Source organism: Procambarus clarkii, chromosome 1, assembly GCF_040958095.1.
Source record: "Procambarus clarkii isolate CNS0578487 chromosome 1, FALCON_Pclarkii_2.0, whole genome shotgun sequence".
Taxonomy (NCBI): Eukaryota; Metazoa; Arthropoda; class Malacostraca; order Decapoda; family Cambaridae; genus Procambarus; species Procambarus clarkii.
In genome coordinates, this window is record NC_091150.1 from 62289962 (window position 1) to 62314307 (window position 24346).

The following is a 24346-nucleotide window of genomic DNA, read 5'->3' on the forward strand; positions in this document are numbered from 1 at the left end:
TGTATACAAACATAGATGGGATTATGAATAAAATAAGTGAAATTTGACAAAGCATACTAAGAAGAAACCCCAAATATAATAGCATTCATAGAAACAAAACTCTCAGGCATTGCAACAAATGCAGTATGTCCACAGGACTAATATATAGTAAGGAAAGAGAGAGAAGGGAGGAGGAGGAGTAGCTCTATGACAATGGTGCATACGAATAAAGGTAATTGCAGACGGCCTATTGACCCATGAATTGGCAGATGCATGGTAGGACTAAGAATAAAGGCAGTAGTAATATATAATCCCCTTGTTAAACGACAGAAGACCTAAAGAGGAGTACGACAGGAACAGCATGGCAACCATTAACATAATAGATAGAGAGCAGCATCTATTACCTGCAGGATGAAATCTAAACTTTTAATCATAGGTGACTTCAACCATGGAAAGATAGACTGGGAAAATGAAGCATGAAAAGGGTGGGCAGACTGCATTTTCTTGGACTGTCAGAAAGCTTTTGACAAAGTTCCCCAAATGAGACTGTTGCATATGTTGGAGAAACATGCTGGAGTAAGTGGTAAGGTGCTTCAATCGATTAGGGAGAACATAAACAACAGGAAACAGAGAGTTACTGGGAGTTTTGAGACCTCAGAATGGCGTGATGTCACCAGCAGAGTCACACAGATGAAATCTAAACTTTTAATCATGGGTGACTTCAACCATACAAAGATAGACTGGGGAAATGAAGCATGAATAGGGTGGGCAGACTGCATTTTCTTGGACTGTCAGAAAGCTTTTGACAAAGTTCCCCAAATGAGACTGTTGCATATGTTGGAGAAACATGCTGGAGTAAGTGGTAAGATGCTTCAATCGATTAGGGAGAACATAAACAACAGGAAACAGAGAGTTACTGGGAGTTTTGAGACCTCAGAATGGCGTGATGTTACCAGCGGAGTCACACAGAGTTCTGTACTTGGACCTATCTTGTTTCTGTTATACGTAAATGATATTCCAGAAGGTAAAGACTGATTCCTCTTAATGTTTGCTGATGATGCTAAAATTATATGAATGATTAGGTCAGAGGAGGACACCAAGAGGCTACAAGATGACCTGGACAGACTGAAGGAATGGTCCAAGAAATGGCTACTAGAGTTTAACTCGATCAAGTGTAAAGTGATGAATATAGGCATAGGGAGCAAGGGGCCAAACACAAGGTACCAGCTGGTTGAAGAAATCCTTCAGGAATTAGGAAGAGAGAAAAAAAATCAGGGGAGTTAATATCACACCAGACCTGTCCCCTGAAGCCATCAAAAGGATAACATCATCGGCATATGCAAGGCTGGGAAACATAAGAAATGCCTTCAGAAATTGTGTAAGGAAGCATTCAGAACAATGTATACCTCATATGTCAGACCAATACTGGAGTATGAGGCTCCTGCATTGATTCAATATATAGTCAATCACAGAACGAAGTTAGAAAAGGTTCAGAGGTATGCCACGATGCTAGTCCCCGATCAGAGGTGATGACCTACGAGGAAAGATTTCTGGAACTAAACATCACGAAACTGAAAGACAGAAAAGTTAGGGGAGACACGATCACTACGTAAAAAAAATTCTGAGTAATTGACAGAGTGAATTAAGTTAAACTATTTACCATGGGTGGTACGCGAACACAGGATAACAGGTGGAAACTTGGTACCCAAATGAGCCATAAGGTCATAAGAAAGAACTTTTTCGGTGTCAGAGTAATTAACTGATGGAATGCGTTTAACAGTGTGGTGGAAGCAGACTCCATATAGTTTCAAATGTAGATATGATAGAACCCAATAGACTCAGGAATCTGTACACCAGTTGATTGACAGTTGAATAGCAGGACACAAGAGGCAAAACTCTAACCCAACAAGCACAACTAGGTGAGCACAACCTGGTGTGCATGCACACACACACACACACACACACACACACACACACACACACACACACACACACACACATGGACACACTTGTGACCATCGTGTTGGGTGGACGTGGGTTGGGAGCTCCTGTCTCACTAGTTGAGTGGGAGGGGTAATCAGGCAACTTCGAAGTGAAAAAGTGTGTACAAGTGGATGAAAAAACCTTGAGTTTTGGCCAGAGCCATAAGGTAGTGAAGAAAAACAGTTTAAATAGCGTAATTCAAAATAGTTGAGGAAGTAATTGTGGCAGTGTGGGAGCAGACCTCACCGACCTCTGACCGCGTGACCTCACCCCGGCAGCAACCTTCTACCACCACGCAGGACGACGCTTGGAGATTCACTCACCTATTGTGTTAGCAGGACGGTAAGATACTTGGAACCCCTGTGGGTAAGGTTGCAGTATAGCAATGACTAGGTCAGGAAGGGTGTCTAGGTCCAACAGTATTATGATTGAGGAAGAAGATAGGTTTGTGGAGAAGATGATTGGGAAATTTGTAGAGAAGAGGGATGTTTGGATAGGTGATCTAATCCAGGGGATTAAAAGTGAAGTCTTTAATAAGATACAGGGCGAGGTTCAAAGACTCAAACAAGAGTTTATGGATTATATTCAAGAGGAAATCAGGAAGAGCAGGGTAGAATGGCAAGGAGAAATATCTAGGCTTACTAATGAATTTGGCAGGAATAAGGGAAGCTTGGCAGGGGAAGGGGGAGTAGTAGTAGGTGGAGTAGCGGGTGTAGGAGGGGTGGGGGTCAGCCAGGGAGAGGGCCACCAGCATGACCATGAACTGAGAAAGAGGACAATCATAATCCATGGATTACTTGAAGCCAGGGCACCATCGAGGCAGGAAAGGATGGAGATTGAGGATTTGGAACTACAGGGGATCTTGAGAGACATGAGAGCCCAGATGGCAGGGAATGAGGTGCAAGTCCACCGACGCATTGGACCATACAACTGTAACAGGAAACGACCTGTCCTGGTACAGTTCACTAACGAAGAGGCAGTGGATTACATACTGCATCACAAACACCTACTCAGAGGTAGCGAAAATTACTACAACGTATTTATTGACAAATTCATGACGAAGGAGGAACAGATTGCCCACAGAGCAAGCAAACAACAGTACGACTCTTCCCATTTGAGCGCAGCTACACACCCCAGTGCTAAACCACCCCATGCTAACCAGCTCACACGTGCTTCTCAGGTCACCCCTTTCCCAAATCAGCCGCCCCTGCTTATCTCCCCAGCACATCCCTTGACCCCTCTGACCCCACTGGAGTCAAATTCATCCCACATTCCAAGGACCCCCTCATCACCTCAGCCCCCAAAACCCGTCCAGCCCTCATCCCCTCAACCCCCAAAACCCACCCAGCTCTCATCCCCTCAACCCCCAAAACCCATCCAGACCTCATCCCCTCAACCCCAAGAACCCACCCAGACCTCATCCTCTCAACACCCAAAGCCTACCCAGCCCTCACCCCTCCTCATCCCCTCTCCTTCCATGTGACCCCCCACCCTTGCGAGGGAGGTGGGAGGTCCCCCCCACCCCCTCTATCCTTCCCCCTCCCAACCTCTCAACCTCTATCTGTCTCCCAACCTTACGCTATCTCCCAACCCCTCTATGCCCTCCCCAATCTTCAGACCCAGTATGCCCTTCCTACTCCAGACCTACCTACCCAGGCCCTACCCCAGACCCTCCTACCTACCTTCCTAGAAGCCCAGCCCCCAGTAGCCCCCCAAGCACTCTTTCTGAACACCCCCCTCCTGAACTCTTTCACCCCCCATACACCCCCCGGACCCCCCCAGACACCCCCCGGATCCCCCCGGACATCCCCCGGACCCTCCCCGCCCCCAGTCATCCCCCAGACACCCCCCAGATCCCCCAGATCCCCTCTGCCCCCAGTCACCCCCCAGACATCCCCCAGATCCCCCCAGACCCCCAGAGAAAGGGAGAACTCTGGTACAAGAGTTTCCATGAAGAATCTCAAGGTTTGGTACACCAATGCTGATGGGGTATCTAATAAAGCAGAAGAGATAAAAGAAAGAGTGAGTGAAGCAGATCCTGACATAGTTGCAATTGTGGAAACTAAAATTAATGACATGATCTCAGATACAATCTTTCCTGAAGGGTACCAGGTGATACGAAAAGAGAGGACACAGAGACAGGGAGGGGGAGTAGCACTCCTAATAAAGCGGAAATGGAAGTTTGAAGACCTGGGAAATCGAGTTACCAATGAGTGCACAAGCTTCATACATGGAACTCTGACAGTAGATGGGAGGAAGATTGTGATCCTGGTAATCTACAATCCCCCACCAAACAGTAGAAGACCCAGGCAGGAGTATGATGACAACAACAAAGCATGTATAGATGAACTGCAGAAGGCAGCAACACTAGCCCACAGAATGAGAGCGAAGCTGCTGATCATGGGGGACCTAAATCATGGAGAGATAAATTGGGAATCAAGGAATCCCCATGGAGGGGACGAAACGTGGGGAGCAAAATTAGTAGATGTTATAGACAGGAATTTCCTGACACAACATGTGAAGGAAGACACAAGGGAAAGAGGAGGAGATGCACCGAGCCTATTAGACCTGATTTTCACCCAGAACGTAGAAGATATCGAGAATTTAGAGCATGAAATACCTCTAGGGGCCAGTGACCATTGTGTCCTAGTCTTTGACTACATGATGGAATTCAAACTTATGACCATGGGACAAGAGATCTGGGAAAGGAGAGCTGACTACAGGAAAGGGGACTATATGAGGATAAGGGACTATCTGGGTGAAGTGCAGTGGGAGGAAGAAATTAGAGGAAAAACAGTCCAAGATATGATGGACCTAGTCATACAGAAATGCCAGGAGGCCGAAGAGAGATTTATACCAACGGTAAAGGGAAAAAATAAGAAGGAATATAATAACCCATGGTTTAATAGACAGTGTCAGGAAGCAAAAATGGCCAGCAGACGGGAGTGGAGGAAGTACAGAAGACAAAGAACAGAGGACAACAGAAGCAGATACAACAGAGCTAGGAACGATTACATTAACATAAGACGAACATCGGAAAGGGACTATGAGAACGATATTGCAATCAAAGCGAAAAAACAACCCAAGTTACTACACAGTCATATAAGAAGAAAAATGTCGGTGAACGACCAAGTGACAAGACTAAGGAAGACAGAGGGGGCATATACTGAAAGTGACAAGGAAATCTGCGAGGCACTGAATGCCAGTTTCCATGGAGTGTTCACTACCGAGCCTGAGCAGCTCCCATTGTTGGAAGGGGTTACCCTAGATGAAAGACTATCAGATATAGAGGTGACAGCAGAGGAGGTAATGAAACAGTTGACAACTCTAGATGCAACTAAAGCAGTTGGACCAGACAAAGTATCACCGTGGATACTAAAAGAAGCAGCACAGGCCCTCAGCGTGCCTCTGGCAATGATCTTTAATGAGTCACTTATGTCAGGAGAATTGCCCAGTTGCTGGAAGAAGGCAAATGTCGTGCCGATCTTCAAGAAAGGAGATAGGGAGGAGGCACTTAACTACAGACCTGTATCACTGACAAGCATCCCCTGTAAAATACTGGAAAGAATAATTAGGCTGCGACTGGTTGCACACCTGGAGAACATTAGGTTTGTGAACAAACATCAACATGGGTTCTGGACAGGGAAATCGTGCCTAACAAACCTTCTGGAATTCTATGATAAAATAACGAGGATAAGACAGGACAAAGATGGTTGGGCAGACTGCATATTTCTGGACTGCCAAAAAGCCTTTGATACAGTACCGCACATGAGACTGCTGTTCAAGCTCGAGAGGCAGGCGGGGGTGGGGGGAAAGGTCCTAGAATGGATAAGGAACTACCTAACAGGAAGGAGCCAAAGAGTTACGGTAAGGGGCGAGAAGTCGGACTGGCGAACAGTAACAAGTGGAGTACCACAAGGATCGGTGCTGGGACCAATTCTATTTCTTGTATATGTTAACGACATGTTTACAGGCGTAGAGTCCTACATGTCGATGTTTGCGGATGATGCAAAGTTGATGAGAAGAGTTGTGACAGATGAGGATTGCAGGATCCTCCAAGAGGACCTGAACAGATTGCAGAGATGGTCAGAGAAATGGCTACTAGAATTCAACACGAGCAAATGTAAAGTTATGGAAATGGGACTAGGACATAGGAGACCAAAGGGACAGTACACAATGAAGGGGAACAGCCTACCTGTAACGACGCGTGAAAGAGACCTGGGGGTGGACGTAACACCTAATCTATCTCCTGAGGCACATATTAATAGGATAACGACAGCAGCGTACTCTACACTGGCAAAAGTTAGAACATCATTCAGAAACCTAAGTAAGGAGGCATTTAGGGCGCTTTACACTGCCTACGTAAGGCCAGTCTTAGAGTATGCCGCCTCATCATGGAGTCCCCATCTGAAGAAACATATAATGAAACTGGAAAAGGTTCAGAGGTTTGCAACGAGACTCGTCCCAGAGCTACGAGGGATGGGGTATGAAGAGCGCCTGAGGGAATTGTGCCTTACGACACTAGAAGGAAGAAGGGAGAGGGGGGACATGATAGGAACGTATAAGATACTCAGAGGAATTGACAGAGTGGACATAGACGAAATGTTCACACGGAATAGTAACAGAACGAGAGGACATGGATGGAAGCTTGAAACTCAGATGAGTCACAGAGATGTTAGGAAGTTTTCTTTTAGCGTGAGAGTAGTGGGGAAATGGAATGCACTTCAGGAACAGGTTGTGGAAGCAAATACTATTCATAATTTTAAAACCAGGTATGATAGGGAAATAGGACAGGAGTCATTGCTGTAAACAACCGATGCTCGAAAGGCGGGATCCAAGAGTCAATGCTCGATCCTGCAGACACAACTAGGTGAGTACAACTAGGTGAGTACACACACACACGCGCACACACACACGGGGGGGGAGGGGGTGGCTGTCATTTTATTGGCATGGTAATGTTATTGCAGGTTTGTTTGGGAAGAAGTTAATGGAGGAACTTCGAGGCTGGAGAAGAAGGTACGCTGAAATCTGAGGTAGAGCAGAACTCCATGTTGTAGAGTTCGAGGGTTACATGATACAAAAAGTTTCCTCTAGCATTCTATCCATCCAATTCGCAAAGGGGGGAACACATTCTCACATTCTAACTTTCGTTGTGTACGTTTTTATTTATTAAATGTTTGTTAACAGATAGTCTTCGCTCTGTTATCCCAAGTAAAGGTGACGGGGAATCCCTCTCCATGTATACAACGATTTCAGAGTGATCCTCCAATATGAAATCTTGTGTCCGTTACTGATTAATTGATGACAGCAGTAGTGTAGTTGCAGTGTTTGATCTTATTATATCAGGGAAGTGGTGGGGGTCTCTGTTCGCTAGTACGTAAAGTTAAATATCATGTTTATAAAATTTGTAACCCCTGATACATCTGAACTCCTGTTGTCTCTAACAGAACACTTAATTACACCACCACTCCTGTTGTCTCCAACTGAACACATGGTGTCAAAACCATTACTGTTGTCTCCAATAGAACACGCAGTGACACCATCACTCCTGTTGTCTCCCACAGAACACGTTTTCGCATGTTCAATTCAACTGCAAACATTTTCAAAAGGTTTAAACAAACTTTAAGATTTCGGCCTTACAGCTATCTACACTGCTTTATTTGCCCGAGATGCTAACCATATCTTCCTCATTTCTCATTATCTAGACCCTTACTCCATACTTTTGTTCAAAATATTTTATTGTTGAGCCTTTGGGGCCAATGAGACGGTTGTAAAATTTACTAGGGATGGTCAAAAATTAATTTACAATTTATGGACCTAATAGTGTATTGTTTGTTTGAGGCTGATGCTTTTCCTGCCTCCGGTCATTTTGCTCCCAACTTGTAATTAAATTTTTCATCTCAATTTTGAGGGCGTCCACTCGATCTTTCTCTCCTTCCATGAACATCTTCCCTGTGATGTCATTTTTATTCAACTTAATCAAGACCTTAAACTTATTTTCTAATTATCTTACATTTGATCCACCCGTACCCAAAATACGGCTGTGGTATTGGATGGGATACAAAAAGTTTTCAGAAACTATTTTTGATCCATCTATTGGTCCATTTTTGCCGGGAGGATAGAAGGCCGACTAGGGGCTCTATCTTTGTGTATTTAGGGTCCCTTGGGTCTTTTGAGAGCGCCGGGTTTCATTGAGATTGTCCCCTTGTTGGACGGTGCTCCCCTTGGGTCTTTCTTGGCGATTACAACCCTGAAGATTACTCAACTGCGCTGTTCCTTGGCTCCCGTGCCCTTGCGACCATTTTGCAATTTAATTTTGCATCTCAATTTTGAGGGCGTCCACTCGATCTTTCTCTCCCTCGATGAACATCTTCCCTGTGATGTCATTTTTATTCAACTTAATCAAGACCTTAAACTTATTTTCTAATTATCTTACATTTGATCCACCCGTACCCAAAATACGGCTGTGGTATTGGACGGGATACAAAAAGTTTTCGGAAACTATTTTAGATCCATCTATTGGTCCATTTTTGCCGGGAGGATAGAAGGCCGACTAGGGGCTCTATCTTTGTGTATTTGGGGTCCCTTGGGTTTTTTGAGAGCGCCGGTTTTCATTGAGGTGGTCCCCTTGTTGGACGGTGCTCCCCTTGGGTCTTTCTTGGCGATTACAACCCTGAAGATTACTCAACTGCGCTGTTCCTTAGCTCCCGTGCCCTTGCGACCATTTTGCAATTTAATTTTGCATCTCAATTTTGAGGGCGTCCACTCGATCTTTCTCTCCCTCGATGAACATCTTCCCTGTGATGTCATTTTTATTCAACTTAATCAAGACCTTAAACTTATTTTCTAATTATCTTACATTTGATCCACCCGTACCCAAAATACGGCTGTGGTATTGGACGGGATACAAAAAGTTTTCGGAAACTATTTTAGATCCATCTATTGGTCCATTTTTGCCGGGAGGATAGAAGGCCGACTAGGGGCTCTATCTTTGTGTATTGGGGGCCCCTTGGGTCTTTTGAGAGCGCCGGGTTTCATTGAGGTTGTCCCCTTGTTGGACGGGTCTCCCCTGAGGTCTTTCCCTTGTCAGAGGTGTATCCTCTGGGGGATGTTCCTTTGTCGGGGGAGTTTCTTCGGGGGGATCTTCCCTTGTCTGACACGTTTCCTCTGGGGGATCTTCCCTTGTCTTAGAGGTTTCCTCTGGGAGATCTTCCTCTGTCACAGGTGTTTTCTCTGGGGGATCTTCCTTTGTCAGGGGGGTTTCCTCTTGGGGATCTTCCCTTGTCAGACATATTTCCTCTGGGGGATCTTCCTTTATCAGGGGGGTTTCTTCGGGGGGATCTTCCCTTGTCTGACACGTTTCCTCTGGGTGATCTTCCCTTGTCTTAGAGGTTTCCTCTGGGAGATCTTCCTCTGTCACAGGTGTTTTCTCTGGGGGATTCAGACATATTTCCTCTGGGGGATCTTCCTTTATCAGGGGGGTTTCTTCGGGGGGATATTCCCTTGTCTGACACGTTTCCTCTGGGTGATCTTCTCTTGTCTTAGAGGTTTCCTCTGGGAGATCTTCCTCTGTTACAGGTGTTTTCTCTGGGGGATGTTCCTTTGTCAGGGGGGTTTCCTCTTGGGGATCTTCCCTTGTCTTAGAGGTTTCCTCTGGGAGATCTTCCTCTGTCACAGGTGTTTTCTCTGGGGGATCTTCCTCTGTCAGGGGGGTTTCCTCTTGGGGATCTTCCCTTGTCAGACATATTTCCTCTGGGGGATCTTCCCTTGTCTTAGAGGTTTCCTCTGGGAGATCTTCCTCTGTCACAGGTGTTTTCTCTGGGGGATCTTCCTCTGTCAGGGGGGTTTCCTCTTGGGGATCTTCCCTTGTCAGACATATTTCCTCTGGGGGATCTTCCTTTATCAGGGGGGTTTCTTCGGGGGGATCTTCCCTTGTCTGACACGTTTCCTCTGGGGGATCTTCCCTTGTCTTAGAGGTTTCCTCTGGGAGATCTTCCTCTGTCACAGGTGTTTTCTCTGGGGGATCTTCCTCTGTCAGGGGGGTTTCCTCTTGGGGATCTTCCCTTGTCAGACATATTTCCTCTGGGGGATCTTCCTTTATCAGGGGGGTTTCTTCGGGGGGATCTTCCCTTGTCTGACACGTTTCCTCTGGGTGATCTTCCCTTGTCTTAGAGGTTTCCTCTGGGAGATCTTCCTCTGTCACAGGTGTTTTCTCTGGGGGATGTTCCTTTGTCAGGGGGGTTTCCTCTTGGGGATCTTCCCTTGTCAGACATATTTCCTCTGGGGGATCTTCCTTTATCAGGGGGGTTTCATCGGGGGGATCTTCCCTTGTCTGACACGTTTCCTCTGGGTGATCTTCCCTTGTCTTAGAGGTTTTCTCTAGAAGATCTTCCTCTGTCAAAGGGGTTTTCTTTGGTGGATCTTCCCTTGTCCGGGTGGTTTCCTCTGGGGTATCTTCCTTTGCCAGAGAGGCTTCTTCATTAGTTACAGATTAGTCCTCATGTTGGTGTCCCCTTGTGCACAGGGGGTCGTCTTAGGGACCTTCCCGTGTGAAACAGGGGTTTTCTGACTGATCGACCCCCAAACTTTTCCACTCCTTGTACTTTCTGAGTTGATACAGCATAAATAGCAGTCCTGCTGCAAAAATAATGCAGATCTCCAACCAGGATTCCGTTTACTCGCATACTGGTTCGTCACCCAGCTACCGCACCAAGGCCTTCAGATCTTCCACCTGTTGCAGGATGTGCTGGTGCCCCAGGTGTAGCCCCACCAGAGGCACCCAGTGCCACAAGGAGTTATCGGTTATCGGCTGGACATCGAGAAAAAGGGAAATGTCAACCTTGGATGATGGCGCGGTGAGGAGGAGTTTATCAGTTAGCTGGCGCAATAAGGTGGTATGGGTGCTCCTGTGCTCTCGCAGGGTCTCCACCTAAACCAGGAGATGATGCAGGAAAACTTTTTTCTGATTGTGCCTGACCTGAAGCAACACGTGCCCACACGCCACTAGCGCTACCGTCAATATCAACACTTTAAGTTTTGTTAACATTTTGGAGGAGATATTGATCCAAAATTTAGAAGATACTGGACTGGGCAACAGAAGGAAGCAGGAAAGAAGACTATCAATGGCACATATAATATAGTGAGGTTGGAAGTGTTGATGCATTCTGTATTAGTGGTGGGTATATGTAGTTATAGAATATTGTTGTTGGGGACGAGTGTGTTGTATAATGTAATTGTGTGGTTGGAGTGTTATATAATGTTGTTGTGTGTAAGGAGTGTGTTGTACAATGTTGTGAGGGAGGAGTGTGTTGTATAATGTTGTTGTGTAGGTGGAGTGCATTGTATAATGTTGTTGTGTGGGAGCAATGTGTTGTATAATGTTGTTGTGTGGGAGGAGTGTGTTATATAATGTTGTTGTGTAGGTGGAGTGTATTGTATAATGTTGTTGTGTGGGAGGAGTGTGTTGTATAATGTTTTGTGTGGGTGGAGTGTGTTGTATAATGTTGTTGTGTGGGTGGAGTGTGTTGAATAATGTTGTTGTGTGAGTGGAGTGTATTGTATAATGTTGTTGTGTGGGTGGAGTGTGTTGTATAATGTTGTTGTGTGGGTGGGGTGTGTTGTATAATGTTGTTGTGTGGGAGGAGTGTATTGTATAATGTTGTTGTGTGGGTGGAGTGTGTTGTATAATGTTGTTGTGTGGGAGCAGTGTGTTATATAATGTTGTTGTGTGGGAGCAGTGTGTTGTATAATGTTGTTGTGTGGGAGCAGTGTGTTGTATAATGTTGTTGTGTGGGTGGAGTGTGTTGTATAATGTTGTTGTGCGGGTGGAGTGTGTTGTATAATGTTGTTGTGTGGGTGGAGTGTGTTGTATAATGTTGTTGTGTGGGTGGAGTGTGTTATATAATGTTGTTGTGTGGGTGGAGTGTGTTATATAATGTTGTTGTGTGGGAGCAGTGTGTTGTATAATGTTGTTGTGTGGGTGGAGAGTGTTGTATAATGTTGTTGTGTGGGAGGAGTGTGTTGTATAAAGTTGTTGTGTGGGTGGAGTGTGTTGTATAAGGTTGTTGTGTGGGTGGAGTGTGTTGTATAATGTTGTTGTGTGGGTGGAGTGTGTTGTATAATGTTGTTGTGCGGGTGGAGTGTGTTGTATAATGTTGTTGTGTGGGTGGAGTGTGTCTTAGGATGTTGATGGAATGGGAAGGAGGGAGGGAGGGAATTAGCAGGGGAAAGCGCCAAGCTATTACGACTAGATAGCACTTGGAAGGGGTCTGGATAAGCATTTAGGAGGAGACGGAGGGGGGGGAGGAATGATGCCCAACCACTTAGAAGGTCGGGGATTGAACGCCGCCCTGCATGAAGCGTGTCCGGTCCAGCCGAAATAAGTTGTTGTGGAGGAGGAGTGAGATTTAGAATAGTGTTGTGGAAGTCGAGATGGTGTTGTTGAATGGTGTTGTGTGGAGCCAGTACAAAATGGTGTTGTATAATGTTGCTGTGGGGGACGATATAGTGTTGTAGAATTTTGCTGTGGAGGAAGAGAGGGTGTTGTAGAATGTTGTTGTGGGGGAGGACAGTGTTGTAGAATGTTGGTGACGATGCTAGGAGTGTAGTAGTCACGGTGACGATGCTGGGAGTGGAGTAGTCAAGGTGACGATGCTGGGAGTGGAGTAGTCATGGTGACGATGATGTGAGTGGAGTAGTCATGGTGACGATGCTGGGAGTGGAGTATTCATGGTGACGATGCTGGGGTGGAGTAGTCAAGGTGACGATGCTGGGAGTGGAGTATGCATGGTGACGATGCTGGGGTGGAGTAGTCAAGGTGACGATGCTGGGAGTGGAGTAGCCATGGTGACGATGCTGGGAGTGGAGTAGTCATGGTGACGATGCTGGGAGTGGAGTAGTCATGGTGACGATGCTGGGAGTGGAGTAGTCATGGTGACGATGCTGGGGTGGAGTAGTCATGGTGACGATGCTGGGAGTGGAGTAGTCATAGTGACGATGCTGGGGGTGGAATAGTCATGGTGACGATGCTGGGGGTGGAGTAGTCATGGTGACGATGCTGGGAGTGGAGTAGTCATAGTGACGATGCAGGGAGTGGAGTAGTCATTGTGACGATGCTGGGGGCGGAGTAGTCATAGTGACGATGCTGGGGGTTGAGTAGTCATGGTGACGATGCTGGGAGTGGAGTAGTTATGGTGACGATGCTGGGAGTGGAGTAGTCATGGTGATGATGCTGGGAGTGGAGTAGTCATGGTGACGATGCTGGGAGTGGAGTAGTCATAGAGACGATGCTGGGGGTGGAGTAGTCATGGTGACGATGCTGGGAGTGGAATAGTCATGTTGACGATGCTGGGAGTGGAGTAGTCATAGTGACGATGCTGGGAGTGGAGTAGTCATGGTGACGATGCTGAGAGTGGAGTAGTCATGGTGACGGTGCTGGAAGTGGAGTAGTCATAGTGACGATGCTGGGGGTGGAGTAGTCATGGTGACGATGCTGGGAGTGGAGTAGTCATGGTGACGATGCTGGGAGTGGAATAGTCATGGTGACGATGCTGGTAGTAGAGTAGTCATGGTGACGATAATGGGGGTGGAGTAGTCATGGTAACGATGCTGGGAGTGGAGTTGTCATGGTGACGATGCTGGTAGTAGAGTAGTCATGGTGACGATAATGGGGGTGGAGTAGTCATGGTGACGATGCTGGGAGTGGAGTAGTCATGGTTACGATGCTGGGAGTGGAGTAGTCATGGTGACGATGCTGGGAGTGGAGTAGTCATGGTGACGATGCTGGGAGTGGAGTAGTCATTCTGACGATGCTGGGGGTAGAATAGTCATGGTGATGATGCTGGTAGTAGAGTAGTCATGGTGACGATGCTAGGAGTGGAGTAGTCATGATGTCGATGCTGGGAGTGTAGTAGTCATGGTAACGATGGTGGGAGTGGAGTAGTCATGGTGACGATGCTGGGGGTGTAGTAGTCATGGTGACGATTCTGGGAGTGGAGTAGTCATTCTTACGATGCTGGGAGTGGAGTAGTTATGGTGACGATGCTGGGAGGGGAGTAGTTATGGTGACGATACTGGGAGTAGAGTAGTCATGGTGACGATGCTGAGCGTGGATAGTCATGGTGACGATGCTGGGAGTGGAGTAGTTATGGTGACGATGCTGGGAGTAGAGTAGTCATGGTGATGATGCTGGGAGTGGAATAGTCATAGAGACGATGCTGGGGGTGGAGTAGTCATGGTGACGATGCTGGAAGTGGAATAGTCATGGTGACGATGCTGGGAGTGGAGTAGTCATAGTGACGATGCTGGGAGTGGAGTAGTCATGGTGACGATGCTGGGAGTGGAGTAGTCATGGTGACGATGCTGGGAGTGGAGTAGTCATGGTGACGATGCTGGGGTGGAGTAGTCATGGTGACGATGCTGGGAGTGGAGTAGTCATAGTGACGATGCTGGGGGTGGAATAGTCATGGTGACGATGCTGGGGGTGGAGTAGTCATGGTGACGATGCAGGGAGTGGAGTAGTCATAGTGACGATACAGGGAGTGGAGTAGTCATAGTGACGATGCTGGGGGCGGAGTAGTCATAGTGACGATGCTGGGGGTGGAGTAGTCATGGTGACGATGCTGGGAGTGGAGTAGTTATGGTGACGATGTTGGGAGTGGAGTAGTCATGGTGATGATGCTGGGAGTGGAGTAGTCATGGTGACGATGCTGGGAGTGGAGTAGTCATAGAGACGATGCTGGGGGTGGAGTAGTCATGGTGACGATGCTGGGAGTGGAATAGTCATGTTGACGATGCTGGGAGTGGAGTAGTCATAGTGACGATGCTGGGAGTGGAGTAGTCATGGTGACGATGCTGAGAGTGGAGTAGTCATGGTGACGATGCTGGGAGTGGAGTAGTCATAGTGACGATGCTGGGAGTGGAGTAGTCATAGTGACGATGCTGGGGGTGGAGTAGTCATGGTGACGATGCTGGGAGTGGAGTAGTCATGGTGACGATGCTTGGAGTGGAATAGTCATGGTGACGATGCTGGTAGTAGAGTAGTCATGGTGACGATAATGGGGGTGGAGTAGTCATGGTAACGATGTTGGGAGTGGAGTTGTCATGGTGACGATGCTGGTAGTAGAGTAGTCATGGTGACGATAATGGGGGTGGAGTAGTCATGGTGACGATGCTGGGAGTGGAGTAATCATGGTGACGATGCTGGGAGTGGAGTAGTCATGGTGACGATGCTGGGAGTGGAGTAGTCATGGTGACGATGCTGGGAGTGGAGTAGTTATTCTGACGATGCTGGGGGTAGAATAGTCATGGTGATGATGCTGGTAGTAGAGTAGTCATGGTGACGATGCTAGGAGTGGAGTAGTCATGATGTCGATGCTGGGAGTGGAGTAGTCATGGTAACGATGGTGGGAGTGGAGTAGTCATGGTGACGATGCTGGGGGTGGAGTAGTCATGGTGACGATTTTGGGAGTGGAGTAGTCATTCTTACGATGCTGGGAGTGGAGTAGTTATGGTGACGATGCTGGGAGGGGAGTAGTTATGGTGACGATACTGGGAGTAGAGTAGTCATGGTGACGATGCTGAGCGTGGATAGTCATGGTGACGATGCTGGGAGTGGAGTAGTTATGGTGACGATGCTGGGAGTGGAGTAGTCATGGTGATGATGCTGGGAGTGGAATAGTCATAGAGACGATGCTGGAGGTGGAGTAGTCATGGTGACGATGCTGGAAGTGGAATAGTCATGGTGACGATGCTGGGAGTGGAGTAGTCATAGTGACGATGCTGGGAGTGGAGTAGTCATGGTGACGATGCTGGGAGTGGAGTAGTCATAGTGACGATGCTGGGAGTGGAGTAGTCATAGTGACGATGCTGGGGGTGGAGTAGTCATGGTGACGATGCTGGGAGTGGAGTAGTTATTCTGACGATGCTGGGGGTAGAATAGTCATGGTGATGATGCTGGTAGTAGAGTAGTCATGGTGACGATGCTAGGAGTGGAGTAGTCATGATGTCGATGCTGGGAGTGGAGTAGTCATGGTAACGATGGTGGGAGTGGAGTAGTCATGGTGACGATGCTGGGGGTGGAGTAGTCATGGTGACGATTCTGGGAGTGGAGTAGTCATTCTTACGATGCTGGGAGTGGAGTAGTTATGGTGACGATGCTGGGAGGGGAGTAGTTATGGTGACGATACTGGGAGTAGAGTAGTCATGGTGACGATGCTGAGCGTGGATTGTCATGGTGACGATGCTGGGAGTGGAGTAGTTATGGTGACGATGCTGGGAGTGGAGTAGTCATGGTGATGATGCTGGGAGTGGAATAGTCATAGAGACGATGCTGGAGGTGGAGTAGTCATGGTGACGATGCTGGAAGTGGAATAGTCATGGTGACGATGCTGGGAGTGGAGTAGTCATATTGACGATGCTGGGAGTGTAGTAGTCATGGTGACGATGCTGGGAGTGGAGTAGTCATAGTGACGATGCTGGGAGTAGTAGGGTGTAAGCGCCAGCGGCCCTTTTTTTTTTGGGAGAGGACCCCTGTGGACTGTAAGCGCCAGCGGCCCTTTTTTTGGGGGGGGAGAGGACCCCTGTGGACTGTAAGCGCCAGCGGCCCTTTTTTTTGGGGGAGAGGACCCCTGTGGACTGTAAGCGCCAGCGGCCCTTTTTTTTTTGGGCAAATATCGTGTGTAGATCTTCGGGGTTTTCAGGTGAATTTGTGCAGTCACAGATTTGTAATTAGGGAATTCTTATGATGTAAAATAATGTCATACGAGTTTCATAAAGTTCTTATGAGTGAGTAATTTATGAGATTTTAGAAGTTTGTTAAAATTCTTATCATGAAATAATGTCATACGACTTTTGTTAAAAGTTCTTATTTGTTTCTTACTTAGAAACTAGTATATTGCCATATATCTGAATCATTTCACTGCCCCCCTCCCCCCACCCCTTCATCTCCTGCTCGTACCTCACACCCCCTCCCTCCCCCCTTACCTCGCAATCTGTTGCATCACCTTTATTTACCTTAGGCCAGCCAGCCAGACGTCGCATACAGGTTACCTCTTATCTTATCTTATCTTCTCCATAATATCTGGACCGTCCCTCCTCTCTCTCTCCTTCTTCTCCATAATATCTGGACCGTCCCTCCTCTCTCTCTCTCTCTCCCCTCTTCATATTATTCTCTCTCTTGCTATTTTTTCTGACATACTAATGTTTTATTCCTTTTTCATTAACCAGTCAGTTTTATACAAATCAACCGAAGCATCTCAATGTAACCTTTAATAGTGAAACTGTCTCAGAGACTATCTAAGCTGGCCCCAGCTACCTACCCCAGGCTATCTGCCCGAGGCAATCATCACCTGATTACCTGCCCCAGACATCTACCAGTCATTGTCGGCGTTCGCCACCGTAATAATTTATATATATACATTAGGCGTTAATAAAACTTATTTATTTATTTATAATTTATTTAGTCATCTAATTCATAGTTTACACAATTTATAATAAACGATTCATTTAGCCCGAAGTTCTAAGAAGCTCGCTCCTCAATCCGCTTGTATAATATCCGTCCTATTCACTCTTCATCTCTGTAAATAAAGAATAACAGTTTCAGATCGCGTTTACACATGTACAATATTTATCAGACACATAAAACCTCGAAACAAATGTACTCACCATTTTCCGTTAGATAATTTGTTATAGCCTCATTCAGCCAGTCGTCTCCAAGCACATTTTCCAACAAATATCGCTCTTATCATAACACAGCGTTTCATAGCAGCTCGGCATATTTTTAAATAAAGCATAAGATAGCCTCATTACATTCCTATCATTCTGCATATATTCTCCATAAGTAAAACTAGTTTCAAATAGCTTTATTGCAGTTTTTAGATCCTTGTTTGAAAGATGGTAACAGAAAAACATCGCATATAGCCCGCATACGTAAGTATTTAAACTCTGAAGTCTCTCTGTAAACGTGTATACATCACAGTCTTTATAATAATTTAAAAACTCCGAAATGTATGGCGAATACACATTTATTCCATATGAATCGAGTATAACTATTTTCCGTTTAGATTTATATACAGCAATCCAGTGACCCATTACTTACTTAGAGTCTCTTCCTAAGGTATTTATTATAAACATAATCGGTCTGTCCCGTATTTGCTTCATTATTCTATATATATCCGTCGCTAAATAGCATCCAATATATTTAGCTTTACTACCTTTCATATCGTTCAATGCCGTATTAATTTGTTTGCAGTTCATGCTCTTGTATCACACACAACTCGCCTATCGGAATAAATTCTCAATACTCCCGTTGTAATTCCGAATAAAATAATAACTTTATTTGATTTCGCTGGAACAGCAAATTCTAATGTAATTCTCAGGTTGCCCGAAGCCTCTATAGGAAGGGTATCTCTCAATTCCTCAGGCGTTAGTCTAAATGCCAGTAATGTTCTTCCTTTTATAAATGAATTATATGTCAAGGTATTGCAAGCATTAAAGCCTACTGTATTTTGAGTCTCGTAGTATAGTTTCGAACATTTATTCGGGAACTTGCAAGTTATATTAAATAAGTTTGTCCCATCACGTGTAATATATACATTAGATAAATCGCAGTGATCGAAATAAAGTGGATTAAGTGTATACGCTCCTGATATTGCTTCCATATCCATCATCATAATAAATAATTTATCTGGGATAATGCTCCCCCATGGCTGGTCAATACTTAATCTCTGCTGCCCATTACCGAGAATGAACGTCTTATGGAGTGTCTTATCAAACATATATGTAACTGGTGTATTTTGTTCAGCCAGAGCTCTATCAATAGCCTCCAATCCAGATGCAAATGGAGTTATCCAATCAATCCACATTCTAGCTAGTTTTATGTTAAACTTATATCCAGATTCAATACTGTTTATAACCCACGGATCACTGTTAAGTTCTAATCTCAAACGAATATCAATTCCATCCAAAAGATATTCGCTCAAAGTTGTAATGTCCAATAGCAGTTTAAAACAACAATTTACTCCCTCAGTTTTTAACTTTACAAATCTAGATTTAAGGTCTTCTGAGGCATTCTTAAAATAATCTACATCATATTTTTCAGGGAAAACATCATTATAGAAATACGTCAGTTCTTTAAATCTTTCAGCTTTACATTCAGAAAGCGTCGTCATTAGCTTTACATATGATAAATATGAAAATAATGAATTAGTTTCCACCACTTGCTCATTTAAATAAACAGTTACAGCTTTAAACATTGTCTGGGACAAGCCATTGACTATTGATGCATTTTTAATATCCGCTAAAGCCGTAATTCCGTCAGGTCCCGTTAATTCAACCATCAGTTCTAGCGTCAAGCTCGAAAGATCAATAAATTGACCCTTAACTCCCGGGATACGGAATTCAATATAAGAGTCTTTAAATTTATTGTTAATACTTGAATTCACAGGTAAAATATCCTGTGTCTGTCTTGAAAATATCGTACTTTCAACCATTCTATGAGGACTAACTTTAGGAAAGCCATCACTTATAGCAGCTGTATAATTTTCTAAAGGAACTTGCAATGCTGCACTAGGAGCATTTACACTCATCATGTCTGCGTCTAGCATACAACTAGTACTGTTTTTATGAAAACACGTCTTTATATCTATCCATTTTCTTTATATAGGCAGGTCTTTTCGTTTTTCTTTTCGTTATTCGGCCACCTGCTAACAATTTAGGACCTATACTTTTCAATGTTTCCATACCGCGTTTTCTAATTGAATCTTTCAAAGTACCTTGACCAGCATTTATATCCTGCAAAACATTCTGTCCCATTGTCAATGCTGCTGGCATGATAGTTTTTAATAGGAAAGGAGTTGCTCTACGAGCTAGACCAGTTAAGAAACTTAATATTCCACCTCCTCTTAAATGTCTTCTATCAAAAACAGTAATATCGCCCAGTGCTCCACCTCTCTTCCCTCGAGGAGCGATAAATCGCCCTACCTCGTCAACAGACAGCGGTACAAACCCGACCCTCATGTTAAAACAGGTCAAGAGAGAATGATAAACTCCCTCTACTCATGCCATTATATATCAACGGGTCTAATATGTAATACTGCAATCGTACATCCATCCTTTTCAAAATATACAGGCTCCCCATCTTGATCTGTTAATCTAATACTGATGCCATCAATATTAGTCGTATTTAAAGGTTTATATAATTTCCTGTGTGTTACATTACTTTGAAACGAAACAACATCCAAGATATTTACAATCTGATTACCAAACATGGTGGGCTGCACCTTATCACAATATACACACAAGAAATCTATACGGCCTCCTGGCCTAGGATGATAATAGCAAGTATCTTGTACAAATAACCTGTTATTAGGTAGCTTATTCATAATAAAAATATCATAGGCTTTACCTACTTCAGCTCCAATAACTTTACATATATTTCGACCGAAAGATAAAGAAATTCGAACAACTAATTTTCCATCCTTTGTAATAAATAATTTTAACAACTTCTCACTAAATGCTGCATTAAACTTAATTCGATTAATACTCGAATCATATTTCATATAAACGTCCCCGTGATCTGGGAAATTATAATTAAGTACGGGTCCTATAAAACTCAGTGAACCTTTTGAAAATATAGTAGAAATTTCTCTATTTAAAATAGTCGTTAGCTCTATGCAATTATCACTGGCTAAAATATCCGACTTTAAAGTGAAAGATGTATTCACCGTACTCAAATCAGATAAATTTTTATTAGACACTAGAAGTTGAACTGAAATAAAACTTTCCGGGTCATTCCTCCTAACAGCGAAATAAGATGGAGGCAGGAATATATTCTTCAGGCACACTTCATAAGCTTTATTCGGGTCTAAAGGCAGCTGATTATGTAATCTATTTTCAAAAGCATTGGGAGCATTGTTTTTAAATACATCAGTATCAGAGTTACTCGCTGCATATATAACGTAACTATCCATCCTGTAGACTAATAGTAAATGATAAAAATAAACAGAAACTCACCTTAATATGATATCCAGGTAGACTCTCCTTCATCTCCAGCCTTGATCTTCCTCTTCAAACTTGGAGGAGAAAACACTTGATTTTTCGCATCTACATTTCTAAATAAATTCTTAGGTGTAGAGGTCAAAGAGTAGAACAACTTTGCAATTGGCAGTTTATCTTCTGGGAATAACAATTTCGGAGTGCACATCCTGCCTATAACGTCATCAACAATATTGATCCCAGTAACTGGCGATGTAATGTTCCCTTCCTCATCCCACTTTCAAGTCCAGTTGTATTAAAATAATTTAACAAGGAGACAGCAAAATCATAATCCTTAAGCTTTAATCTTAAGTCTATCAAGTGTTGTATAACAGGATTTGTTCTCACTGTCATCGTAGGCTTCTCAACACTTACTGCCGTAGGCTTCTGTTGATCAATAGCTTTTCGTGGTACAAGATAGAATTCTTTCATTATTCCTTATTAAATAGCCTTGAAATTAAATTTATAGCTATGGGAAGTAAAATGCCCAATAAATTACCTCCTCTTTTACTTGTTAATATGTCTTTCTTGAGTGAAATAGCCTTCTTCTTACAGGCTAATGTATGGAGTAGAGCTCTATATTTAGAAAGTCTCTTTAAAATAGGCTTCCCAACTTCAATTTTATTTTTTAAGAAATTATTAAATATTTCTGATAAGCAAAGTATATGTTCCTTTTTAAGAGTCTTAATTAACTTTTTCCTAGAATTATAACCTAATCTAGCTAATAGTTCAATAAATCCACGATACTTGCTAACTAAGGGCTGCTTCTTCATAGTTTCTTCACGTCATCTGAATTCACCCACTGATCAAATGAACTGTCGTAACCGACGTATCTAACTTTATATAAAGTAGTATTACCAACTTTACGTTTACTTATAATTCTCTCAATTTCAAATGTATCTGACAAGAAGGTGGGAGTCAACTCCTCTCTATAAAATCCGCCTTCTATAAGTCTATTATTTAAGTCCTTTAGATAATATAAAGGCACGGGTTGTTTAGTATCAATTTGAGCAATTGTAAATATTTCCTTAGTGTTCTGTTGATGAAAACCTCTTTTGAACTTTGAAATACGATTAGATAAGGCAAGCCGTACTGTATCTCCTACAGACAGATGATTACTGATGCGTGGCTTAGTCTGCTACTCTCCTTTATACATGAGTTTAAATTGCCTAGTCACATCTTGAGGCGAAGATAAAGCATGTACATCAATAGGTATTTTCCCCTTTAATCCTCTATGTGGTGTTCTATTATACGTTTTAACCATATCAGGTAAAACATTTATGTAGGTTAAGGTGTTATAAGCCGTTAAATATTTATATATCTTAGTTTTCAATGTTCTTATAAATCTCTCTGCAATGCTGGCTTTAGTTTCCTGAGAAAATACACTGTACAGATCAATGTTTTTACTGTCTAACAATCGTTTCATATATTTATTATAGAATTCACCGCCCTTATCAGTGTTAAGCTTCCTTACACCTTTTGATGAAGGTAAATCCAGAACAGCTTTCATGGCTTCACTTACACTCTGACCTGATTTAGTGGATAGTGGAACTACATGTGCAAACCTTGAAAATATATCAACACAAACTAATAAATATTTAATATCGTTGTTGTGCTTAGCTAACAATGTCATATCAGCCAAGTCACTGGTAAAGAAAGCTTTAGGTCTAGGTGCTAAGATACGTCTTCGTTTAAATTTACGTTTTTTTAATAGATGTAAGGTATAAGCATTAGACGTTTTTAAATAGTCTTTCACATCTTTTATAGTTATTTCAGGGATTGTTTTCTTTGCAGCCTTATACAATTTTAAAACGCCACCAAACCCACCTATGGACTTGGGGTCATTGTATATCTTATTAAGAGTTTGTGTAATGTTCACCATTGATACACTATTTCATATGGGGGTTCATTTACAATATTTCCCCTAAATATTATGGATTCAGGTGTTTTAACGCCCAAGTCAACAAGTAAATACCCATACTGTCGAGAAATTACTTTCTTATATATATCTAAAAATTTCTTGGCATCTTGTTTTCCGAATATTTGTCTGCCTAATGTTTCTATCTGGGACAAGTCTCTTGATTTAAGCAGAATAAAATGAGAAGCATTTAAACTTATAGATCTAGAAAATTTCCCACTGAAAAATATATTTTGGGTTATAAAAATAACAGAGATGTTCTCATGCCGTCCCTTAGTAAATATATCACTTACTATTTTAGAGTTTGTAGATTCAACATACAAGTCATCATAAACAACTAATATATGAGATGTATCCTCTGGATCACGATCATCTAAAGGGTTTACAATTTCAGAGTAAAAAGATATCTTATGTTTAAAGAGTGGATTAGTTCTCAACTCTTTATACCCGCTTCCACAGATAATTATTTTTGCAAAGTTCTGCTGATATTTCTCTATAATTTTAGCACATAAATAGCTCTTCCCACCATTTGAAAATCCAGCAATAATAATTCTTGACGGTTCACTAAATATATTCAACTGGGATTCAGTAATAACTTTTTTCTGCCCTTCCATGTTGCTAGGATTCAATAGACTAACTACAAATATATAATGAAAGGAGTATTTAAACGAAATCTACATTCGAGTTTTATTTAAACATAACCAATAAAATCATAGTCATAACATATCCAATACAGTAATAAAATCATAGAATATACATTATTATAGACATTTGAATCATAGTCATTTTCATATCAAATACAGTAATAAAATCATAGAATATCAAATATCATAGCCAATAAAATCTTAGTCATAACATATCCAATACAGTAATAAATAAATCAGTCTTAAAATAGCAATTTGAACATATCAAATACAGTAATAAAATCATAGAATATACATTATCATAGACATTAAATCATAGTCATAACATATCCAATACAGTAACAAATCATATCCAATACAGTAACAAACCTTAGTCATTTTCATATCAAATACAGTAACAAATCATAGCCAATACAATATCATAGACATTTGAATATAGTTATAGATAATACATAGACAATACAGTAACAGACTTAGTTGTTGTTAGGGAATAATTGCTGAGAGACTCTATCCCGCTTTTCCCAAAGATTAAAAATGGGGAACAATTGACGTCTTGGTTGGGGATTATCTACAATTACTGGATCCCCTACCTGCACCTCTTCCTCTACCTGAACCTCTTCCTCTACCTGTACCTCTTCCTCTACCTGTACCTGTACCTCACGCTCTGGAATGTCTGGGTGACCGTAAGCTAATGACTCTGTGGGACTAATGAGGTACCTCTTGTCATCAAAAGCTGACAGACCGCGCTTAGTTGTTTTACACGTGCATATCTGTCCATTAACATTACGAA

General features: G+C 43.2%; 1 protein-coding gene across 1 annotated transcript in view; it reads right to left on the minus strand.

Annotated features, from left to right (window-relative positions):
• Positions 1 to 8947: 8947 nt before the first annotated feature.
• The window catches only part of LOC138363835 (uncharacterized), a 47150-nt gene continuing 31751 nt past the window's right edge, over positions 8948 to 24346 (minus strand). The window contains exons 4-5 of the mRNA XM_069323193.1: positions 10673 to 10891; positions 8948 to 10420 (exon numbers count right to left, since the gene is read on the minus strand). Of these exons, the coding sequence (XP_069179294.1) occupies positions 8948 to 10420; positions 10673 to 10891 (1692 nt within the window). The remainder of the gene's footprint in view (positions 10421 to 10672; positions 10892 to 24346) is intronic.